The 24762-nt window shown below is 40.2% G+C and overlaps 2 protein-coding genes across 2 annotated transcripts in view; one reads left to right on the top strand and one right to left on the bottom strand.

Annotated features, from left to right (window-relative positions):
• Positions 1–706: 706 nt before the first annotated feature.
• On the bottom strand, positions 707–19060 carry LOC138968911 (uncharacterized). Its single transcript, XM_070341586.1, has 10 exons — positions 18856–19060; positions 17071–17166; positions 16104–16428; positions 13395–13544; positions 12608–12703; positions 12082–12281; positions 7340–7397; positions 6738–6868; positions 6221–6397; positions 707–5071 (listed from the first exon to the last, which is right to left on the bottom strand). Exons 3-10 carry the CDS (start codon positions 16266–16268, stop codon positions 4861–4863), a joined length of 1188 nt encoding a protein of 395 aa, XP_070197687.1. The 5' UTR covers positions 16269–16428; positions 17071–17166; positions 18856–19060; the 3' UTR covers positions 707–4860.
• Positions 19061–20408: 1348 nt separating this feature from the next.
• Positions 20409–24762, top strand: part of LOC138968910 (uncharacterized) — an 18828-nt gene continuing 14474 nt past the window's right edge. The window contains exon 1 of the mRNA XM_070341584.1: positions 20409–20659. The gene's annotated coding sequence lies outside the window, so the exon portion shown is untranslated. The remainder of the gene's footprint in view (positions 20660–24762) is intronic.

Here is a 24762-nt window from a genome sequence, read left to right as displayed (position 1 = left end):
CATTTCATTCAAGCTTTCTATGCTGTTCAAGGCTCTTCACTTGGCTCTCTGGAATCAAAGATTTCTTTTACAGGGGTCATGCGACCATCGCTCAAATAAGGGTACCCAAAATATCAACCTGACAGACACATAAGGTACCAATTAAACCATCAACCAAAATTCAGGATAGGCACATACTGGCAACTTTTTCAATTATCTCCCCATTACAGGTTAATTGTTTTGTTAGGCTGTCTTGCATATTTCTCATGTTATGCCATTCCCACTAATGCAGGTGCCAATCACATGATCATTAGAAAGCAGCAGGTGTTTGTGTCAATTTTGACGGGTACCACGCAATGATCGGGCAGATTGGTTTGTCTGTCCATTCCAAAGACCACTAGGTTGACGTATGAATGAGTTATTGTATTGTCTATAATATTATTATACATTCCATTTAATTAACCTTCTTGTTTTTTTGATTCTGTTCTTTAGTTCACACTTTTATTTTCTTTCAGCACTCTGCCTGCCAGAGCACTAATCCACTAGATGACATGTTTGTTTCCAGTATAGCTACATGCTCTGTCGATCCAAATCACAGATAATGCATTATATCCAGGTATCTCCTAGCTGACATGTTTGTTTCCAACATAGCTACATGCTCTGTTGATCCAAATCACAGATAATGCATTATATCCAGGTACTTGAAGCGCATGCATACTCTCAAAACACACTCCACAGAAAACATTCTTTAAAAAAAACAATTTTTATTAAAAAAAGCACTGGTTTATTATATTCAAACACAAACAAAACTGCATTAAGAAAAAGGTTTGAACTGGAATAATGGCACTTTTTTTCCATTAAGTTTTAAGGAATTTTAGCTTATGTACGTACGGGTTTTCATAGATGTGAACATTCGGCACATATTTTCTGTTCCAGTGAATTCACAACCATGGATATAAACACTGAGGATACAGGTTACAGTGGATTGATCGTTTCTTATTAAAAGCTGAAGACAGAATGTGGGTTTCATATTTTCAATATATATGCGTCCTCACCAGTTGAACAAATACGGTTTGTAGGCACTTGAAGGTATTTTGACAGTTTTCAGTAAATACAATGTACTACTACTAGCCACATTTAACACTTACAGCATGGTTGGGACTGAAAAGTGTCATGAATCCTGAACCGAACCAAAAAAAGACACACAAAAAAGACCATAATTGAATCCGGATTTCCGGCATATACCGGAAGAATCCCACCCATGACTTACAGATATACACTCCTTCTCATGAAAGTGATTGTGTAGACCATCTCAGATCTTCCCAGTATTTTTCATTGGCAATTCAGCTGGACACTGGGGTGTTGAATCCACTTTTCTATTGTTAGTGCTGTTGTACCAGTAATACATGGCGAGCATGATCATGTACTGAATAATATTCATCACATCTTCAAAAGGCCCTGTCAATAGACAAACTCAGAAAATAACTCTTGTCGTGTGAGTATGGGTTGTGAACAAGTGAATACTCTTGCTTTTATTGAGGCAAACTTTTTACACATGCATCCACTTTGACACATTAACAGAAAATCGTCAGCCGGCTGCTTGTGCAGTTGGACTTTTTTGCTGAATGATGATAATTGTGCTGATTGACATTGGTGTTACATGTACTTACAAAATTGTATTAATTCAGCATTAAATTGCCATTAAGCAGGGATGGCCAAATTTAATCCCGATCGCCAGGGGCGAGTAAAAAATCCGCCGGGCTAGTAGTAGAAAACGCCTGGCAACTCGCCCGGCTAGCTAGTATCAATTCTGGTCAAATGCAACAATACAGGTTGTACGATCTTGTTTCAAAGCTTTAAATTAAAATTGCTGATGCAGCAACTATGATATGTATAACCAGGCCAGCGACATTTCTGGCAGGCAAGTGACTTACTTTCTTGAAGTTACTCGCCCAGCTGGCGGGTTTACATTTTGAGATTTGACCATCCCTGATGAGCACAAAAAGCAGACAGACTGATGATTTTGTTTGGTTTGTGTCTAACTCTTACGTAAAAGGACGCTCTTATTACATGTAAAAAAAACCACACACGCCTGTACATGATCTCTTGCATGAGTAGGATGGTACCTGTGAGCAAAAAGAAGCAATTCCAGAATTGCCCGTAAAGCCGGTATCTGTTTGACTAGAGAAGCAAATAATATTCCACAAATAATTTTGTTCACATTCATTGAGACAAAAACGCAACACAGCTGAGCTGAATATATGTACACACAAAGAAAATAATTAATGGAGTTTAAATCAGAAAGTAAAACAGTTAAAAATGTAAAACTTGTTTACAATCACTTTAAAATGCACAAAAGAATGTCACATGTCAGAATAGTGAATAACATCACATAAACTCTTGAGCAAAACTCACATAAGCAAAAATGAGTCATAAAAATCACGTAAAAATACAGGAAACTTTGGTTTAAAAACAGTTTTGCACAGGACAGTAACAACTGTTTATAACTGTCAAAAGAGTGAGAGCAGTAAAACGAACAAAACAAAAACAAAATAAAAAAAAACTGACCTTCGATCAGAAAAGAAACCAATACCACTCAGAAAATCTGAGTCTATACAGTCCTAGAAACAAATACATTTTGTCTGAACACGCTTGGGTAAGTCAACAACTTTTTCAAGCAAAAGTTATCCTTCTGAAGACAATTTGTGGTATTCTCAAGACATAAAAATCAAAATAGTATCAGCAATTAAATAAAAAAAAAAGGTAACACAAACCTATTTCAGGGCAGGAATGTTCAAAATCTGAACATGTCAAAACATAAACCATACGTAAAACCAATTCTATCTTTGGTCACAAATGAGCGAGTATCAAGTACATGTACTAGAAAATAAATATTATGTCAGCACAAAGGTAGAAAACTGAGCTGCTCACAATGCCAATTGTTTGTTCAGATCTATACATAAAAAAATTTAAAAAAATAAATAAAAGCACACGATTACACCAAGAAAAGCATAAACAGTACCCGGATTCTTCACTTAAAGTTCATTTTCAAATGTTCAATTCATGTAAAAGATTAACACCAGGAAGTAAAATACATTAATTTCACACACGGTGACACCCCACCAAAAAATCACATTAACTTCCTAGTTTGCATTTCTGTTAGTCTAAGTTGTTCTTCATTAGCCTAGTAAACTCTATGTGCGGATGCAAGCTGATCCAACTTAGTCCATTACCACCCCCCGCGGGTTAGGGGGAAGAATTTACCCGATGCTCCCCAGCATGTCGTAAGAGGCGACTAACAGATTCTGTTTCTCCTTTTACCCTTGTTAAGTGTTTCTTGTATAGAATATAGTCAATTTTTGTGAAGATTTTAGTCAAGCAGTATGTAAGAAATGTTAAGTCCTTTGTACTGGAAACTTGCATTCTCCCAGTAAGGTAAAAAATTGTACTACGTTGCAAGCCCCTGGAGCAAATTTTTGATTAGTGCTTTTGTGAACAAGAAACAATTGACAAGTGGCTCTATCCCATCTCCCCCCTTTCCCCGTCGCGATATAACCTTTGTGGTTGAAAACGACGTTAAACACCAAATAAAGAAAGTCCATTACCACAATATTCAATGGCTTTCATCTCTGAGTAATTCTAAGGTAAACGCTTAAAAAAAGATTTTCTGAACATTTCTGTGCTTCAGCACCAACGTCCTGGAATTTCAAAAACGCTCAAATTGTCATTTGTCATTGTCATGCCCAAAATGTACAGAAAAAAAAACAATCTTTACCCGATGATGGTTTGAACTGAAGCATCTTCAAAAATACCGTCCTCCCTGTGTAACTGATCATGTAAATCACTACAGATCTGTCCAGGTTTTTACATTGCATGCTTCCACTTGTACACATACCAACTTACAAGCACTTGCTTGCTTACTGTGCAGAGAAGGAATATTTTGCCAGGTCAATTTTGCAGATTCAATCTGTGAGTGACATTAGTGGTGTCAATTACGAAATTAATTCAGCCAAAGATTGCTACTCCCCACAGAAAATCTAAAAGTATAAAGGCCACTGACTGGTTGAGTATGTGTCCAAGTGGAGAGGGTTTACACAGGAAGGTACAGTGGAACCCCCCTTTTAAGACCTTTAAACATCTGGGTAAAGCAGGTCTTAAAAAGGAGGGAGTCTTAAAATGGAGATAAATTCACAGAGGTTATGAACAGAACATCAGAACAAGCAAGGTCTTAAAAGGGAGGAAGTCTTAAACTGGGGGGCTTTGAAAGGGGGGTGCCACTGTATCTGTCATTTTAAAGCTTCACACCATCTGTTCTCGACTTGTCAATCACAACGAAATCAGAACAAAATGATAATAAACAGCCAACTGAGACAAGGAAAAAAAATATATTGGGGAAAAATATGACAAAAGATCATACAGTATCAATAAAATCTAAACAACAAAGTCACTGTAGGTGAGACTAACAAAGTAAAACAACCCCCCGTATGGTGGTATCGTTTTTCTCTGAATCACTTCACACATACACACACCACAAATTAATGAAAAACGATACCACCATCATATCATGTAAACTATGAGTATGATTGCAGGGTATACAAAGGCTCTGAAGAATATGGTGACAAATATGCCAAGCAACTCAAAACAACTCCTCCATCAAGCACTCCTACAGGTAGTGCCCTGGTCACTCCCAAACTCCTCCATCAAGCACTCCTACAGGTAGTGCATGCGCATTGGTCACTCCCAAACTCCTCCAGGTAGTGTGCACTGGTCAATCCCAAACTCCTCCATCAAGCACTCCTACAGGTAGTGCACTGGTCAATCCCAAACTCCTCCATCAAGCACTCCTACAGGTAGTGCACTGGTCACTCCCAAACTCCTCCATCAAGCACTCCTACAGGTAGTGCCCTGGTCACTCCCAAACTCCTCCAGCAGCTGGTGGTTGAGCGTGATCCAGGAAAAGTAGTTAGCGCGACACTTGGACTCCAGCACGGTCAGCACCCTGCCCTTCACATCGTCGTCCATCCGCAGAAGGTTGGAGTAGCGAGTCTGCAGCTGTTTGAAATCTGCATGGTCCGTGAATCTCACTGTTAGGCTGAAGAAGAATAGAAAAATCAATGGTTTAAGTATTTGTAAGCACTAAGCCCAGCAAATTGCTATGAATATATATATTTTTTTTCCCCGTCCTTACACCTGTTTCTTTGTCCCGTTGTGCTCTCACACCGCCCCGTCCCTGCCCTCGCTGCTCCAACCACCTCTGAATTTCGTTCCGCTGCCAGACTTGTCGATTTTACAGACGCTCCAGGGGGGGATGTCGGGTCGCTGCGGTAGGCTACCCTCGTAAGATGACACTGCACTTCTGCTGAGTCACTTTGAAGGTGTTCAGTAGTGGGTCTGTCCCGAGCTAACGACGTTGACTTTAAGTCGCGGAGCCAGACTGAGTGAGCGTCCCCTTCTGAGAGCAGACCGCCACCACGTCCCTCCGTCGACCCCCCAGAACGTCACACGTTGAAGACTGACAGCAGAACTACTATTCAGGGAAGGATCGAACAGGAACACTGAGACCAAGGTCACCATGAGAGCTCCGTGACAGGGCAGCACTCTACGCTTACTGTCATAATATATCCTGGCGTCAACCAGGCCCGAGAACTGCCGCACCTGTGGTGTTGGTCAGGTATACAGAACCTGAGCACCCTCAAAGTCGCATTCGTTAAGTGAATGACACTCAGCTGTGTGATCCCAGCCTTCCCATAGGAACCATAGCACTTCCACTCTGGGTAGGAGCCGACCGTAGCCCGAAAAACACACATGACCCTGATGGGATTCAAACCCACGACCTCCCGGCCCGCAGCCCGATGCGCTAACCACTACGCTACGGGGGCCGGTAATTGCTATGAATATGATGGACCCCCCCCCCCCACCCCACGACAGATTCCTCACTCTGTTTTGAGAACCCACACACAACACCAAATTCAGCAAAGCAGACCTTACAAGAGAGAGTTTAAAAATGGAAGTTAATGTACAATTTAATGAAAAGAAAACTTCAAACAGCAAAGCCTTGAAAGAGATGAGGTCTTCAAACAGAGAGATTTAAAACAGGTTTTACTGTATGCACTAAAACCATGTGTTCCTGCTTAAAAAAAATGCTGAATATAGTGCAGTCCCCTCTGGCACCTGGGTTTCCTTTCTGCCTGCATATCCCTGCTCCGCCCTCCCCCCCCCCCCCTCCCCCCTCTACACTCACCATGTATTCCTGGTGTAATAGGTGGATGATGTTGAAGAAGGTGCTGTGTCCCACAAAGTCTGGTCTGCGTTCAGTCTGTCCCCTATCTCTTCCAGAGTAGCCAGGTACCATTCCCGAAAGCTGGGGTGAAACTCCGCCGCTCGGGCCATGATCCAGGGGTCTACCTTCCACAGTTTGCTGAACAGGCAAAAATACACTAAAAAGGACTCATGAATGCAAGTACGTAAACAAAACAAAAATCAAAAGCGTCATATAAAACTCAGCATATAACCATACGCTACAGACAAATGGCCTTCCTTTCCTTCTTAATTCATGGGCTGCAACCAGGCCAGGTGCACTTGTTGTTTTCCTCCAAGAATGAGCTTGTACGTGTATAGCAATCATCTCCAACTACCCCCTCCCCCCTTATGCACCTTTCATTTTTGGTAACCAAATCACATTTTCAATGGGAGACAATGGTTGACGCGTAAGTATGCTACTGTTAGAAACCTGCACATCTGTGAGCGCCCAATCATACCATGCAGTGCCCCGGGCTCTGAACTGTTGCATCATCCAGGAGACCACGAGGTCCAGCAGTCTCCGCACCACCGGCCGCATGCACTGTTCAAACCTTCCCAGGTTGGTTACCAGGCTGGACACCACTATGACCTGAAAACACAGTTTCAATAAGATTTCACCGACGGTCCATAAACAATAAACGAAAATACCTTGCTTTTTTCACTCGTTTGGTGTGTTATATTTGTCACTTCCGCGAGGCTATACCACTCAGAACTTTAAACATACTAATATAACATTTTGTGTTCTGACATTAATTTGCCTCAGAAACATTCTGAGACTGGGGATGATGCTATAACTGAAAGTGTTCATAATTGATTACATTTTTGCATCTGACGTATATGATAAACAGGTAGCACTACCAACATACATTGTAAGCCCCCAATTGACAGCCTTGTATGAGATAGCACATTGGAAGGGTTATCAGTGTGTACAGGTAGTGAGCTGAAATTGGTCCATGACATGCACACGTACCTGAGTATGTGTTTATCAATTTATGTGTGCACCAGGGGGTGGTGTATGGGTGATGATTAAAAAACAAAGAGAACATAACAGAAGACATACCCATCCTTCAGAGTAACTGCTGAGAAGATCCAGAGCATGACTCAATCTGTACTGAAACCTGAAACATAATGTCAATACAAATTTGTTGGCAAAATAAAGCTGACTTTCTGCACTCCATTGTTAGTTCCTTTTTCTTCCTCTGTTTAATAACTCAACTGCTACACGTTAACTTTTCGTCCATAAAATGAACGTGAAAGAGACAACTATACTGAGCGACTGAAACCAAAAGAGCAACCGGTTGTTACAGAGAGGCGGTTACCATGGACTGGATTATCATGATCACATAATGAGTGTTCATAATAATAATAATAACAGCTGATATAGCACGAACAACAGTAAACTATGCTCTCCGCGCTTTACATATTAACTATGAATAAAACCATACTATTACTATTTAAACATCAAATACATTGTAACAAAATAACGTAATGGTCAGGAATACCAGAAACAAATGTGTACCAAACTACCATAACTGTTACTTTGGAAGTCACTGTTTTTGTCTGATTAACAATCAAAGAAAGGGTTGGTTTCTCACATCAAAAGTTCATGGTAGGGTTGACAGGTATATATACAAAATCTGGTGAACTTTTACTATTTACATAAAAACAGCCATGGTATTAAGTTGAAAAGGTGTTCCCTGAAAATGTTTGCATTTTGGAACACTACTTTCTGGCTTACTGCTGAAGCAATTACCGTACTTTCCGGGTGACAAGGCGCTTCGTTATACAAGACGCACCCCCTTCTTTTAAAAAAAATTGTAATTCAGTCACCCATTGGACGCAGGAGGCCGATAGGGCGCACCAAAATGACCCAGTTTTTGCCATGAGAGGTGGTTCCCCTGTCATATCTGAGAGAGGAAACACTTCCTGCACCGGGGTCAGTGACCGGTCAGTGACCGACTTTAACTGAGTGAAAATATGTGTGCTCTGTGTGTGCGGCCAGATCAAAGGCATTGTGATAGCTGGGTGGCCTTGTTTATAGACAGACCTTCTTCCCAGGGGTCAATGACCCAGTTTTTGCCATGAGAGGTGGTTCCCCTGTCATATCTGAGAGAGGAAACACTTCCTGCACCGGGGTCAGTGACCGAGTTTAACAGAGTGGAAATCTGTGTGTGCGGCCAGATCAAAGGCAGGGCAGTACCTAGTAGCTGAAACATGCATTATCACAAGTTGTTTGACTGGTACTCAAGCGGTCTCTTTGATTTTTTTCGTATTTCATACACGGATTAGGCGCTTCGTTATACAAGACGCAGGGGTCGAACTCGAGGAAAAAAGTCGCGCCTTATGACCCAGAAAGTACGGTATGCATAATCAAAGCTCTGTTTTTGTTTTTCGATTTTACTTTCACTGATGTCCAAGCAATGCTTGAGAAGTACACTGAGCCCAAAAAGTTAAGGATATTTTTTCAGTGGTATACCCCAGATGTTAAACAGCAGTTTTTGGGTCAGAAATATACGTGTATTTTAAGATCTGTCTTTCTTCTGCTCAAAAATGCCTTTCAGGAATCTGAGCAATATTTGGGCATGACGTCACATGTTCGTGACCATGCCTATCCTCAACAAGAAGGGCAAAGCCCATACGACTCACATGCTTTACACATTTTTCCTACCAAAATACATGTGACCTTGACCCAAGGTCAAGGTCATCCAAGGTCATGCAACACAAAGCTGTTAATTCAAGACATAGGAAGTACAATGGTGCTTATTGGCTCTTTCTACCATGAGATATGGTCACTTTTAGTGGTTCACTACCTTATTTTGGTCACATTTCATAAGGGTCAAAGTGACCTTGACCTTGATCATATGTGACCAAATGTGTCTCATGATGAAAGCATAACATGTGCCCCACATAATTTTTAAGTTTGAAACAGTTATCTTCCATAGTTCAGGGTCAAGGTCACTTCAAAATATGTATACAATCCAACTTTGAAGAGCTCCTGTGACCTTGACCTTGAAGCAAGGTAAACCAAACTGGTATCAAAAGATGGGGCTTACTTTGCCCTATATATCATATATAGGTGAGGTATTGAATCTCAAAAACTTCAGAGAAAATGGGAAAAATGGGAAAAATAGCTGTTTTTTAGACAACATTTATGGCCCCTGCGACCTTGACCTTGAAGCAAGGTCAAGATGCTATGTATGTTTTTTGGGGCCTTGTCATCATACACCATCTTGCCAAATTTGGTACTGATAGACTGAATAGTGTCCAAGAAATATCCAACGTTAAAGTTTTCCGGACGGACGGACGGACGGACGGACGGACGACTCGGGTGAGTACATAGACTCACTTTTGCTTCGCATGTGAGTCAAAAATGGCGTTTTTTGATGGCATGATTCACCATCAACAGTCAAAACGGCGACTTAAACTGAACGATATTTTGCATTTTTTACACCAAAATGTTTATTTGGTGTCTTACCTAACAAGTCATACAAAGTTCATTCAAATCCGTCGCGCAGTCAGGCTAATCTAGCATGTAAAGAAAAGCGACCACTATCCCGAAAAACAGCAAAAAATCCAGGGTTTTTGTGGTGCTTTTGCTGGGTAGCTGCAGTTGATATGCAATACATATAAAACTACCAATAGCAGCCTCTCCAAATTACACAGAACGATGACAAAGACCCTCATCTGGATTCGCGCTAGTACTTGGACTTGGAGCAAACAGAACCCGAGAATGGACGTTGTAACGGTTTTCTGTTAAAAATTTGCAAACGTTCATAACGTCCTAGAAACAAATGTGACATGCACGCAATTCTGTGTACTTCTATTTTTAGACGATGACGTCTGCAAAACTCATATCAAGGTGGCTGAGTGATCAGGACACACACTTTCCACTATCGAGACAATGCTCTTTCAAACTCTTAAAAACCTGGCGATGTCCATCTCCACAGCTCCATTTCGTAGCATTCAAACTGTCTGATTCGTTACAGCAAATGCCAGATTGTGTCTCGCCGCCAGCAAGACGACGATGAGAAAAACCCAGTGTTGCCTCCATCTGACGTCATATTTTTGGAATGATATGATGTCATGTCTGCATTCTTCTGTTATTTGATTCTTTGTATTCTTTTTTATAAAGCACAGCTGTGTTCAAAACACGCGAAAAGTTCTGTTCTGCAACTTCTACCGAGCAAGTGATTCGCATCATCCGTGAAAGGCTATACGCATCCTATCGGAGAATGAGAATCAAAATTATAGAAAAAGTCCTTAAAAAAAAGTTGCGCGAAAGACACCAGGGGCAGTATTTTTCACCTCTTTTCAAACGAACATACCTTTTGAGCCCGTGAAAGAATGTTTTTGAAACTTGGCACACATGTAATGGCACCATTCTTTGCAAAGTATACAAAGTTGTGTGCATGTTACATTTGTTTCTTAGACGTTACAAACGTTTCCAAATTTTTAACGGAAAACCGTTACGTCAATTCTTGGGTTCTGTTTGACCTAAGTACTGGAACATATCCAGATGAGGGTTTTTGTCATCGCTCTGTGAAATTTGGAGAGGCTGCTATTTGTAGTTTTAGATTTATTGCATATCAACTGCGGCTACCCAGCAAAAACACCATAAAAACCCTGGATTTTTTTCTGTTTTTCAGGATTGTTGTCGCTTTCCTTTACACGTTGAATCAGCCTAACTGCGCGGCGGATTTGAACGAAATTTGTATGACTTGTTAGGTAAGACACCAAATAAACCTTTTGGTGTAAACAAGAAGGGCAAAGCCCATACGACTCACATGCTTGACCTTCTGCTTTACACATTTTTCCTACCAAAATACATGTGACCTTGACCCAAGGTCAAGGTCATCCAAGGTCATGCAACACAAAGCTGTTAATTCAAGACATAGGAAGTACAATGGTGCTTATTGGCTCTTTCTACCATGAGATATGGTCACTTTTAGTGGTTCACTACCTTATTTTGGTCACATTTCATAAGGGTCAAAGTGACCTTGACCTTGATCATATGGGACCAAATGTGTCTCATGATGAAAGCATAACATGTGCCCCACATAATTTTTAAGTTTGAAACAGTTATCTTCCATAGTTCAGGGTCAAGGTCACTTCAAAATATGTATACAATCCAACTTTGAAGAGCTCCTGTGACCTTGACGCAAGGTAAACCAAACTGGTATCAAAAGATGGGGCTTACTTTGCCCTGTATATCATATATAGGTGAGGTATTCAATCTCAAAAACTTCAGAGAAAATGGGAAAAATAGCTGTTTTTTAGACAACATTTATGGCCCCTGCGACCTTGACCTTGAAGCAAGGTCAAGATGCTATGTATGTTTTTTGGGGCCTTGTCATCATACACCATCTTGCCAAATTTGGTACTGATAGACTGAATAGTGTCCAAGAAATATTCAACGTTAAAGTTTTCCGGACGGCCGGCCGGCCGGCCCGGACGGACGGACGACTCGGGTGAGTACATAGACTCACTTTTGCTTCGCATGTGAGTCAAAAATGCAAAATATTATTCAGTTTAAGTCACCGTTTCGACGGTTGAAGGTGAATCATGCCGTCAAAAAACGCCATTTTTTAGGGTAGGCGTGGTCACACCCAAATATTGCTCAGATTCAAGAAACACATTTTTAAGCAGAAGAAAGACTGATCTTCAAATACACGTATATTTCGGACCCAAAAATTGCTGTTTAACATCTGGGGTATACCACTGAAAAAATATCCTTAACTTTTTGGGCTCAGTGTACCATGCCTGTTAGAATTATTTGTGAAACATACGTTCAGTTATACTAACCACACAGAGTTGTTGGATGCCTCCAACCATAAAGTCAGTTGTTCAACAAGTTCCCTCACAAAGATAGCCTGAGAGACTTCATGCCTGGGAATGTCAAGTCGTTTGAATTCCTCGCTACCATTCATCGCTTTCCAGGACTGCACATGCTTCATTGCGTTCTGTTCCACTCTTCTGTAGTGCAGGGCTGACTCAGGCTTGCGCTAAAAAGTATAGATATCGCACAAGAGATTTCAAAACAGAATTTTACACATACTGTACATTCAAAGAATAATTGATGTACATGCCTGCATTCAGATTGAAACAAAAATGGTGATTCATATCAACATTCTGAATAACTGGGCAGCCCATGTCAAAATACTCACTAGCACTGTGACTCCAAACCCCTTTTTCACAATATTCGACTGACGATTTTCTCCGTTTCAAAATCTTATTTTCTCAAACTTTCCATTCATAAGGTCTGCAAATTGAACTCCTTTTAGAACACTTGTCACTTCCAAGGTACAACTTTGCACAAGTTATCACTCACAAAGTTTGTTGTGAGGAAACTGCTGTAGTCTGCTTCCATCACTTCATGTACTTGTCCCAGCACTGAGGAATGCACTGTGGGGTTCAGAACCAGGGCCTGCAAAGAAGACACACAAAAACTTTGCTGTCATGCTAGCTGAACAGAACTGCACAGTGGGGGAACAGATACACCAAGCCTGTCAAAATCAGAGAAAATTGCCCATACTTTTAATAGTTTTATTAATGAATTTGGCAAATTTGTTGAAGAATATATATAAATCCTTGAAAATCACTGGCGCAGTCTTGTACCAGTCCATCCTTCCATACAGATGAACACTGCTCATTACTATCACTCTGATTACTCAGGTGAGCCAAAAATGTAAATTTTCTTCTTCTTCGTTCATGGGGTGAAACACCCACAAGTGGATTTTTACATGGATGACTGTTTTTACCCCGCCATTCAGGCAGCAATACGCCGCTTTCGGGGGAAGCATGCTGGGTATGTTCGTGTTTCTATAACCCACCGAACTCTGACATGGATTACAGGATCATTTCCGTTCGCACTTGGTCTTGTGCTTGGGTGTATACCCTCGAAGGGGGATAAGGCCCTAGCAGGTCAGCATATTATTGACATGGGAGATCGAAAAAATCTCCACCCGTAACCCCCCAGGCGCGGGCGGGAATCGAACCCGCGACCTTCCGCATAGGAGGCCGATGTCTTATCAACTCGGCCAATGCGCCCGTAAAAAAAAGAGAAGTAAATAACATGTGTTGTAAAGTTATTGCAGAGCTATACACACAATACAGACCTCCACAAAAAGATCCATGGCATGTTGCAGGAAGCACAAGTTGAACACGACAGGGAAAGGGGGACAAAGCTGACTCCCAATCTCTTGCATCTTGACCTCCAGTTCATCTCTGAGTCTGTGGTCATGCAGTCTTGAAACCCTACCTGCAAGCTGCACAGGTAGAAACAACAGGTAATTGTGAAGTGAAAACCCTTGTACCTGAGAGAGAAACTCTCGAAAGCTTGCATAATATAATATGGCCAAAGCATAGCTGTTAAATTTATAAAGTTTTGTCGATTTTAATTCTTCACAAACAACTGTACATCTGCACAGCATCAACAGGTTTACACTTGTGCAAAGCTTCTTCTTCCTCCATGTTACGGAAAGAGTTTTGAGTGCCACACATTTATTTTACATGCCACATGTGTAGCTTGACGCCATTTGTCAGGGTGTGAGAATATATATTCATCTGTATGCTTCCAAGTCCCAAGACTTTCATTTTCACTGGAAGCTCGATATTATTATATTGCATATTGGTCTTTCTGACTGCATTTGCACCTAACGGTGGTATAAATCCTCACAGTAAGTTGTAACTTTAAGTCAACTTTAGAAATTAAGACAAAAACACATTCCCTGGGATTCGAACCTGCGCCGATAGCAACCAACTGGTTACAAAGTCAGCATGCTACCTACTGATTTATGGATCTGCCCCTCACGAATTTTTCTTCTTTTTTAATCAAGAATTTTACGTCATTGTTTGCTTACATTCATTTCACTGAAGGGCGTGGCCCGAAAGTCTTTGGAACTTGGTGTTTACTGTGTGTTTTTACATTTAGTCAAGTTTTGACTAAATGTTTTAACATTGAGGAGGAATCGAGACGAGGGTCGTGGTGTATGTGTGTGTGTGTGTGTAGAGTGATTCAGAGTAAACTACTTGACCGATCTTTATGAAATTTTACATGAGAGTTCCTGGGTATGATATCCCCAGACCATTTTTTTGTAAAAGTTGAGGCGGCGCTGTCACACCTTCATTTTTCAATCAATTTGATTGAAATTTTGGCCAAGCAATCTTCGACGAAGGCCGGACTTCGGTATTGCATTTCAGCATGGAGGCTTAAAAATTAATTAATGACTTTGGTCATTAAAAATCTGAAAAGTGTAATTAAAATTGTTTTATAAAACGATCCAAATATACTTTTATTTTATTCTTCATCATGTTCTGATTCCAAAAACATATAAATATGTTATATTCGGATTAAAAACAAGCTCTGAAAATTAAAAATATAAAAATTATGATTAAATTTAAATTTCCGAAATCGTTTTAAAAACAATTTCATCTTATTCCTTGTCGGTTCCTGATTCCAAAAACATATAGATATGATATGTTTGGATTAAAAACACGCTCAGAAAGTTAAAACGAAGAGAGGTACAGTAAAGCGTGCTATGCAGCACAGCGCAACCGTTCCCGCGCGCTAATCAGGCTCGTCACTTTCACTGGCGCGGCGGACTACGGTCATTGTGAACAAATGCAGTGCGTTCAGTTTCATTCTGTCAGTTCCACAGCTTGACTAAATCAAACATTGTAGTTTCTTTGACTAAATGTAGTAATTTCGCCTTACGCGACTTGTTTCTAATTAACCTCATGAAGTTGAACAGAGAACAAGAAGGGCAAAGCCCATACGACTCACATGCTTTACACATTTTTCCTACCAAAATACATGTGACCTTGACCCAAGGTCAAGGTCATCCAAGGTCATGCAACACAAAGCTGTTAATTCAAGACATAGGAAGTACAATGGTGCTTATTGGCTCTTTCTACCATGAGATATGGTCACTTTTAGTGGTTCACTACCTTATTTTGGTCACATTTCATAAGGGTCAAAGTGACCTTGACCTTGATCATATGTGACCGAATGTGTCTCATGATGAAAGCATAACATGTGCCCCACATAATTTTTAAGTTTGAAACAGTTATCTTCCATAGTTCAGGGTCAAGGTCACTTCAAAATATGTATACAATCCAACTTTGAAGAGCTCCTGTGACCTTGACCTTGAAGCAAGGTAAACCAAACTGGTATCAATAGATGGGGCTTACTTTGCCCTATATATCATATATAGGTGAGGTATTGAATCTCAAAAACTTCAGAGAAAATGGGAAAAATATGAAAAATAGCTGTTTTTTAGGCAACATTTATGGCCTCTGCGACCTTGACCTTGAAGCAAGGTCAAGATGCTATGTATGTTTTTTGGGGCCTTGTCATCATACACCGTCTTGCCAAATTTGGTACTGATAGACTGAATAGTGTCCAAGAAATATCCAACGTTAAAGTTTTCCGGACGGACGGACGTACGGACGTCCGGACGGACGGACGGACGGACGGACGACTCGGGTGAGTACATAGACTCACTTTTGCTTCGCATGTGAGTCAAAAACCAAATTGTAAAAACAAAGTACAACTGAGTGAACAGAAAAGGTCTGACAGAATTTAATAATACACGGGAACCTGTCTATGACATCCACCCAAGGGACCGACCACAAGTTGGTGTAATGGACAGGTGGCCGCTGTTGAAACATAAATCATATAGAAGAAAAACTCGTCTGGGATCCTTCGGAATGGTCGTTGTGGTCAGGACTGTGGTCACAAGGACAGGTTCAACTGTATCGGAATTCTTATTAGAATTTATCAAAACAGTTGACACTAGATGGAGTTTAATTACTGGTTAACAAACCTCGTGACACCAGCAAGTCCAGCTCAGTGCATCGGCCACGCTGCCCCCTTTCCATGGCAGACCCGATTTCCTGAAGTCCGCAAAGGCAGCCGATTGGATCAGGTTGGCCGCAGTTCTAATGCTGCTGAGGAGTTTGCTCACTTTCTCTGATGGGTTCTCATCCATGTTCAGAGGAAAAAGAAATGGTCTCTCCAACTCCAAACTCTCCTGTAGTACCGTTGTGGATGTTGGCTTGATGCTTGTTTCTTATCAATGATTCAATCAGTTGCACTTTCTTTCTCGCCAGATTGGCACACAATGTATTCTGGTGGCAGGGCCATAGTTTCTATTGACAGAATATGCATAGTATATATATATATATATATATAACTTTTCAAGAGTAAATTTGCAAGTTTACAATAATACAAACTCAGTGAAACAGTGAAAGACAAAAGAAACAACCAACATGCACATTCCAAGAGGTAACTGCGCTGTGCCAAACTGAGTGTGTGTTTTTGTGTGTGAGCAGCTGCATGCAATTCACATAATACACGTCACGTCAATTACTGTCCATATAGGAGCGAATAAATTGCACTGAAAATAGTTTCAAATCATTTTAAACTAGTGGCCAACTTTTTAAACCAGCCATGGGCTCAGTGTGCGCGCTTAATTATGTGCCTGTGTCAGTGTGTTAAACGACATAAAAACTTACATATTACTGTTTGAACAAAGAACGAGATAAAACCATTTCAATTACTTTTATCCATACCGATTCATGAGTTGTAAATACATAGTATTAGTACTTAGTAGTAGTATTACTAGTACAGTAGTAGTATTGGAAAGTTCAAGTGACACGAAGTACAAGTGACACTTTTGTCTGCATAGATCTGCATCGAGGCCCTCATCGAAGCTGTCAACAACAAAATTGCAAACACCTGCCTACCCAACTTTTTCTGTTACGCTATTACAAGACAAAATAATAACTTACAAACACAAGCGATCAGCATGTTGCCGTTTCGTTACTTCGAAGAGCGCGCTTTCCAGCGAAGAAGAGCGCCTCGTTTCCAGCGTTATCTGCCTTGATCTGTAAAGTTTTCAATACCGTCTCAAAAGACTACCCTACTGCTGGGTAAACATGTGCATGGAACTACTGACTCAGTAAAATCCTACTTGTACTCAACCTATTGGCGGAGGGCCCTAGTATCCTTAGCGGATTATGACTTTATTCAGTTATTCTGCAGAAAAGACAAATGCTGGAGAAAACCCGTTCTTTTCTGCAGCATTTCTGCATATAATGTCATCTTTCGCCAAAGCAGCGTTTTTTTCTGCAGCAAAACATTTTACTGCAGTAAAATTGAAATCAAGAATGCTGCAGTAAAACGGTGCTGTTGTTTTACTGCAGAAAACCTGTTTACATTTTTTCTGCAGCATTTTGTACTGGCTCTTGGCGGATTATGACATTATTCAGTTATTCTAGAGAAAAACCGAAATGCTGGAGAAAAACTGTCTTTTCTGCAGCATTTCTGCATAATGTCATCTTTCGCCGAAGCAACGTTATTTACTGCAGTGAAGCATAATGTTTACTTGGTTTTCTGCAGCATTATTGCGATTAACTTTTTCTTCAGAATAGTCTGTGACAGACTTTTCAGTCTGGGGAAAACGAACGACCTTGTACAGTAGCGTTTGTATTCGTCGCCCCCTGGGATAGTATAACAGTTTGTTCCGCAGTGTACCAATAGACAGACAAAATACATTCGTGTCACGCACAACTATTGGTAATTCTGGATGAGTCCATCTCTCGACAGAGGGGGGCTCGCGTGCTCCAACATTATAATGAGCCAGTAAAAAATGCTGCAGAAAAAGTGTAAACAGGTTTTCTGCAGTAAAACAACAGCACCGTTTTACTGCAGCATTCTTGATTTCAATTTTACTGCAGTAAAATGTTTTGCTCCAGAAAAACCCGTTGCTTCGGCAAAAGATGACATTATGCAGAAATGCTGCAGAAAAGACAGTTTTTCTCCAGCATTTCTGTTTTTCTGCAGAATAACTGAATAATGCCAAAATGCTGAAGAAAAAGTGTAAACAGTTTTTCTCCAGTAAAACAACATCACGTACCGTTTTACTGCAGCATTCTTGATTTCAATTTTACTGCAGTAAAACTGTTTTACTCCAGAAAAAAACGTTGCTCTCGCAAACCGGATGACATTATGCAGAAATGCTGCAGAAACAAACAGTTTTTCTCCAGCATTTCTGTTTTTCTGCAGAATAACTGAATAAAGTCATAATCCGCTAAGGATACCCTAGTGTGGTACGTATGGATTTTTTAAAAGAAGTGCCGTTTGGTTAGACCTTTCCGGGTGATAAAAAAGGAAAACCCAGTCAGTGTTTATTACTAACTGGACTGATTCTGTACTAAATTCGCCAGTACTGAGTCTACTTGAAAATAATTAAAGGAACTAGGGGAAGGTTGCCTAATATGGACCACTGCCTTATATATGGACCACCTCATGTTCGGAAAAACTAACGACGCTATAGAGCGCTTAAAACAATTTTATTCGCTGTATTCACCCTCTCTGGATAAGATATTTTGTTGTCACGAGTCCATACAATCAAACAATGGATACTGGGAAAAGTGTGGTTCATCTGCCCAACCACATGATTATGACAACAACCATGCAACACCATCAAAACATACGAAGTAAAAACACCCCATCATATTATAAAAGATAAAGCATCATGATAATAAATCAAGTGATACACAGCCCATCCCTACCTGGAGTCAATGACTGATCGGCCGTGATCTGGTTACTGAATACATGAGCAAGTTTCAAATATCATTGCAGGCACATTACGCCGCACACCTCTAGCCGGCCCTACATTTTCAGCAATGAGGTTTATAGTGTCATCGTGAATTGTTGTCCCGTGTACGTGTCTGTAGACTGTGACGAGCCGTCGCGTTCTTCCAACCCTCCCTTCTATCCCCAGTATCGCAGCCTAAACCGACTCCATCCAACTGTGGAGTGTGCGGACCTCAAAGTTCAGTTTACTCATTCTTTGTAGGGCTGTTACGATGCAAGAATGCGGGGACACAGGCGCCGGAGACACCTCGATTTCTTCTTCTATTGTATTCTATCACAAGCAGACCATCATACAAGTAGATACCATACCTGTGATTCTATTCAATTCAACTGACTCAACTCAATTCATTTAATTTCAATTCCATTCTGAATTCTATTCCATTCAATTCCGTTCCGAATTCAATTCAATACAACTTTATTATCTGAGTGAATAACAAACATAATGTTTTTCTTTTGGGTCGTACACACAGATATGACATCAAATAAAGCTTATACTCTCGAAACATAGGCTACCCGTACTAACACATAACATTCACACATCTGCACACACGGCAACTCGATCCAGAACCACACACATCCTTACCGTCGCATCCGCACTTAATTACGTATTCATCTGCGTACTCTAATGAATTTGTCCGTTGTTAATTATAAGTACATTATGAATTATTGTTCTATAGCCTCGTTGCCAACACATGTTCCACTCTCTCGTCAGTGTGGCAGCCTGCGACAATACAAGTATAAAGGTTATTTCTGGTTCTGTCTGTAAAACTTTAAAAAAAAAAAAAAACTGTTCCAATGCCTATGACTATGACGAGAGCAAAGTCAGTTGTTGTTGTTGTTGTTGTTGTTGTTGTTGTTGTTGTTGTTGTTGTCCCAGCAACAATACAACGTGAATACGACGAGCAAAGTCTGTTGTTGTTGTCAGTTGTTGCTGTTGTTGTTTAATTTGTTGTTGTTGCTGTTGTTGTTGGCGGTGGTGGTGTTGGTGGTGGTGGTGTTCATGGCGGCGCATGGTGGTGGTGACCTAATCAGTCTCCTTTATCTCAGCTGGATGTACATGTGAAACTATATAAATAACTAGTGCTAGTTTTCCAGTAGACACTTCCCATCACGGAGGAAACCCGAACAGAACTGATATATGAAGTATTCACAGGTATTCACATTGAAGTGGACAGCTAGCTCGTTATTATCTTTTCTCAACGCAACTGTCCACAGCAATTATGGCACAGTGAACCTAGTTTAGAACAATAGCAGCTAAATGTCGTAGGCATTGTTTTTGCATGAGTATGAGTTGGCGTTAGTTAACGTGTATGCCCCCTCCCCCCCACCCCTCCCCAATACCCCCACACCCCGCCCCCTCTGTCTGTTAAAGGGTGGAGGTGCATCCGTATCAATATTTCAACACTGTGGATCCTGGTGTGTTCGTCTCAGCCCTGCACCAGTCGTTCCCCAAACAAACCGTCATTCGTCTTTCCGTTCTACCTGTTGTTTTCATGGTTGGCTGCCCCTTCTTACCTGTGGCGGATCTTTTATTCCCTCAAAAGCTACTTCTTTCATTCCTGTCAACTCTTTAGTCGTATGCTGCGAGGTGTTCTGTCTGGTTCTGAACTTATCTAATCATCGGTAGTAGTACTAGCAGTGATAGTGTGACAGAGGACCAAACACGGAGAAGCCAGCTTCGCTCGTGTTAAAACTCTTCAATTATTGTTCATAATCCAGGTAAGAAGTTTGCTTGTTCGTTTGTTAGTTGTTGGTTGGTTATTTATAATAAGCCTGATGCTCTGTCTCGTTCTGAACTTCTCTAATAATCGGTATAATAGTAGTAGTAGTAGTAGTAGTAGTAGTAGTAGTAGTAGTAGTAGTAGTAGTAGTAGTAGTAGTAGTAGTGTAACCGAGAGAGGACAACACAGAAGTCCGTTTTTTTGGTGTCGAAACTTTTCCGTTTTCTTTCATTGCGTTTGTTTGTTTGTTTTTTTTGTTTGTTTGTTAGATCACGGTCGAGTGGGATGTACAGTTCTGTGGGTTATTGTTGGTCAAGCAATGTGGAGTTCTACAGACTCGGCAGTTAAAGTATATAAGTTGTCTTTGCGCATCAGGCGGTGATGGTACACCGCTGAATTATTTTAACAGCAAGAAATTGTCAAAATCTGATAACAGAAACGTGTGTGTGCGTGTGTTCGTGTGTGTGTGTCAGTGTGCGCCGCGCGCGTCATTGTTTGACAGGAAGAGTGAGAGAGAGAAACAGAGAGAGAGACAGAGACAGACAGACAGACAGACAGACACAGACAGACAAACTTGACTGACAGACAGACAAACTGACAGACAGACAAACTGACAGACAGACAGACAGAGACAGAATGAACAAGTCGCGTAAGGCGAAAATACAATATTTAGTCAAGTAGCTGTCGAACTCACAGAATGAAACTGAACGCAACGCAACGCAGCAAGACCGTATACTCGTAGCATCGTCACTCCACCGCCCGTGGCAAAGGCAGTGCCCGTGGAATTGACAAGAAGAGCGGGGTATTCGTTGCGCTGAGAAGGATAGCACGCTTTTCTGTACCTCTCTTCGTTTTAACTTTCTGAGCGTGTTTTTAATCCAAACATATCATATCTATATATTTTTGGAATCAGGAACCGACAAGGAATAAGATGAAAGTGTTTTTAAATTGATTTCGAAAAAAAAAATTTGATAATAATTTTTATATATTTAATTTTCAGAGCTTGTTTTTAATCCGAATATAACATATTTATATGTTTTTGGAATCAGCAAATGATGGCGAATACGATAAACGTAAATTTGGATCGTTTTATAAATTTTTATTTTTTTTTACAATTTTCAGATTTTTAATGACCAAAGTCATTAATTAATTTTTAAGCCACCAAGCTGAAATGCAATACCGAAGTCCGGGCTTCGTCGAAGATTACTTGACCAAAATTTCAACCAATTTGGTTGAAAAATGAGGGCGTGACAGTGCCGCCTCAACTTTCACGAAAAGCCGGATATGACGTCATCAAAGACATTTATAAAAAAAATGAAAACAACATTCGGGGATTTCATACCCAGGAACTCTCATGTCAAATTTCATAAAGATCGGTCCAGTAGTTTAGTCTGAATCGCTCTACACACACACACACACACACACACACACGCACACACGCACGCACACACGCACATACACCACGACCCTCGTTTCGATTCCCCCTCGATGTTAAAATATTTAGTCAAAACTTGACTAAATATAAACAAGTCGCGTAAGGCGAAAATACAATATTTAGTCAAGTAGCTGTCGAACTCACAGAATGAAACTGAACGCAACGCAACGCAGCAAGACCGTATACTCGTAGCATCGTCACTCCACCGCCCGTGGCAAAGGCAGTGCCCGTGGAATTGACAAGAAGAGCGGGGTATTCGTTGCGCTGAGAAGGATAGCACGCTTTTCTGTACCTCTCTTCGTTTTAACTTTCTGAGCGTGTTTTTAATCCAAACATATCATATCTATATGTTTTTGGAATCAGGAACCAACAAGGAATAAGATGAAAGTGTTTTTAAATTGATTTCGAAAAAAAAAATTTGATAATAATTTTTATATATTTAATTTTCAGAGCTTGTTTTTAATCCGAATATAACATATTTATATGTTTTTGGAATCAGCAAATGATGGAGAATAAGATAAACGTAAATTTGGATCGTTTTATAAATTTTTTTTTTTTTTTATAATTTCAGATTTTTAATGACCAAAGTCATTAATTAATTTTTAAGCCACCAAGCTGAAATGCAATACCGAAGTCCGGGCTTCGTCGAAGATTACTTGACCAAAATTTCAACCAATTTGGTTGAAAAATGAGGGCGTGACAGTGCCGCCTCAACTTTCACGAAAAGCCGGATATGACGTCATCAAAGACATTTATCCAAAAAATGAAAAAAATGTTCGGGGATTTCATACCCAGGAACTCTCATGTCAAATTTCATAAAGATCGGTCCAGTAGTTTAGTCTGAATCGCTTTACACACACACAGAGACACACAGACACACAGACACACACACACACACACACACACACACGCACGCACATACACCACGACCCTCGTTTCGATTCCCCCTCGATGTTAAAATATTTAGTCAAAACTTGACTAAATATAACAAGTCGCGTAAGGCGAAAATACAATATTTAGTCAAGTAGCTGTGGAACTCACAGAATGAAAGTGAACGCAATGTAATTTTTCAGCAAGACCGTATACTCGTAGCATCGACCCCATCGTCAGTCCACAGCTCATGGCAAAGGCAGTGAAATTGACAAGAAGAGCGGGGTAGTAGTTGCGCTAAGAAGGATAGCACGCTTTTCTGTACCTCTCTTTGTTTTAACTTTCTGAGCGTGTTTTTAATCCAAACATATCATATCTATATGTTTTTGGAATCAGGAACCGACAAGGAATAAGATGAAAGTGTTTTTAAATTGGTTTGGACAATTTAATTTTGATAATAATTTTTATATATTTAATTTTCAGAGCTTGTTTTTAATCCGAATATAACATATTTATATGTTTTTGGAATCAGCAAATGATGGAGAATAAGATAAACGTAAATTTGGATCGTTTTATAAATTTTTATTTTTTTTTACAATTTTCAGATTTTTAATGACCAAAGTCATTAATTAATTTTTAAGCCACCAAGCTGAAATGCAATACCGAACCCCGGGCTTCGTCGAAGATTACTTGACCAAAATTTCAACCAATTTGGTTGAAAAATGAGGGCGTGACAGTGCCGCCTCAACTTTCACGAAAAGCCGGATATGACGTCATCAAAGACATTTATCAAAAAAATGAAAAAAACGTTCGGGGATTTCATACCCAGGAACTCTCATGTCAAATTTCATAAAGATCGGTCCAGTAGTTTAGTCTGAATCGCTCTACACACACACACACAGACACACAGACACACGCACATACACCACGACCCTCGTTTCGATTCCCCCTCGATGTTAAAATATTTAGTCAAAACTTGACTAAATATAACAAGTCGCGTAAGGCGAAAATACAATATTTAGTCAAGTAGCTGTCGAACTCACAGAATGAAACTGAACGCAATGCCATTTTTCAGCAAGACCGTATACTCGTAGCATCGTTAGTCCACCGCTCATGGCAAAGGCAGTGAAATTGACAAGAAGAGCGGGGTAGTAGTTGCGCTAAGAAGGATAGCACGCTTTTCTGTACCTCTCTTTGTTTTAACTTTCTGAGCGTGTTTTTAATCCAAACATATCATATCTATATGTTTTTGGAATCAGGAACCGACAAGGAATAAGGTGAAAGTGTTTTTAAATTGATTTCGACAATTTAATTTTGATAATAATTTTTATATATTTAATTTTCAGAGCTTGTTTTTAATCCGAATATAACATATTTATATGTTTTTGGAATCAGCAAATGATGGAGAATAAGATAAACGTAAATTTGGATCGTTTTATAAATTGTTATTTTTTTTTACAATTTTCAGATTTTTAATGACCAAAGTCATTAATTAATTTTTAAGCCACCAAGCTGAAATGCAATACCGAAGTCCGGGCTTCGTCGAAGATTATTTGACCAAAATTTCAACCAATTTGGTTGAAAAATGAGGGCGTGACAGTGCCGCCTCAACTTTCACGAAAAGCCGGATATGACGTCATCAAAGACATTTATAAAAAAAATAAAAAAAACGTTCGGGGATTTCATACCCAGGAACTCTCATGTCAAATTTCATAAAGATCGGTCCAGTAGTTTAGTCTGAATCGCTCTACACACACACACACACAGACAGACACACACACACACACACACACACG

Source organism: Littorina saxatilis, linkage group LG6, assembly GCF_037325665.1.
Source record: "Littorina saxatilis isolate snail1 linkage group LG6, US_GU_Lsax_2.0, whole genome shotgun sequence".
NCBI lineage: Eukaryota > Metazoa > Mollusca > Gastropoda > Littorinimorpha > Littorinidae > Littorina > Littorina saxatilis.
Note: the sequence above shows the minus strand (reverse complement) of the source record. Positions and strands in the feature narration are given on the sequence as shown.

Coding starts and splice junctions, on each gene's coding strand:
- LOC138968911 (XM_070341586.1), bottom strand. CDS start 16,268: ATGGATGAGAACCCATCAGAGAAAGTGAGCAAACTCCTCAGCAGCATT. Junction 12,704..13,394: donor CCATGGATCTTTTTGTGGAG/GTCTGTATTGTG, acceptor TCTTCTTTGCAG/GCCCTGGTTCTGAACCCCAC. Junction 12,282..12,607: donor GTTTCCTCACAACAAACTTT/GTGAGTGATAAC, acceptor TATACTTTTTAG/CGCAAGCCTGAGTCAGCCCT.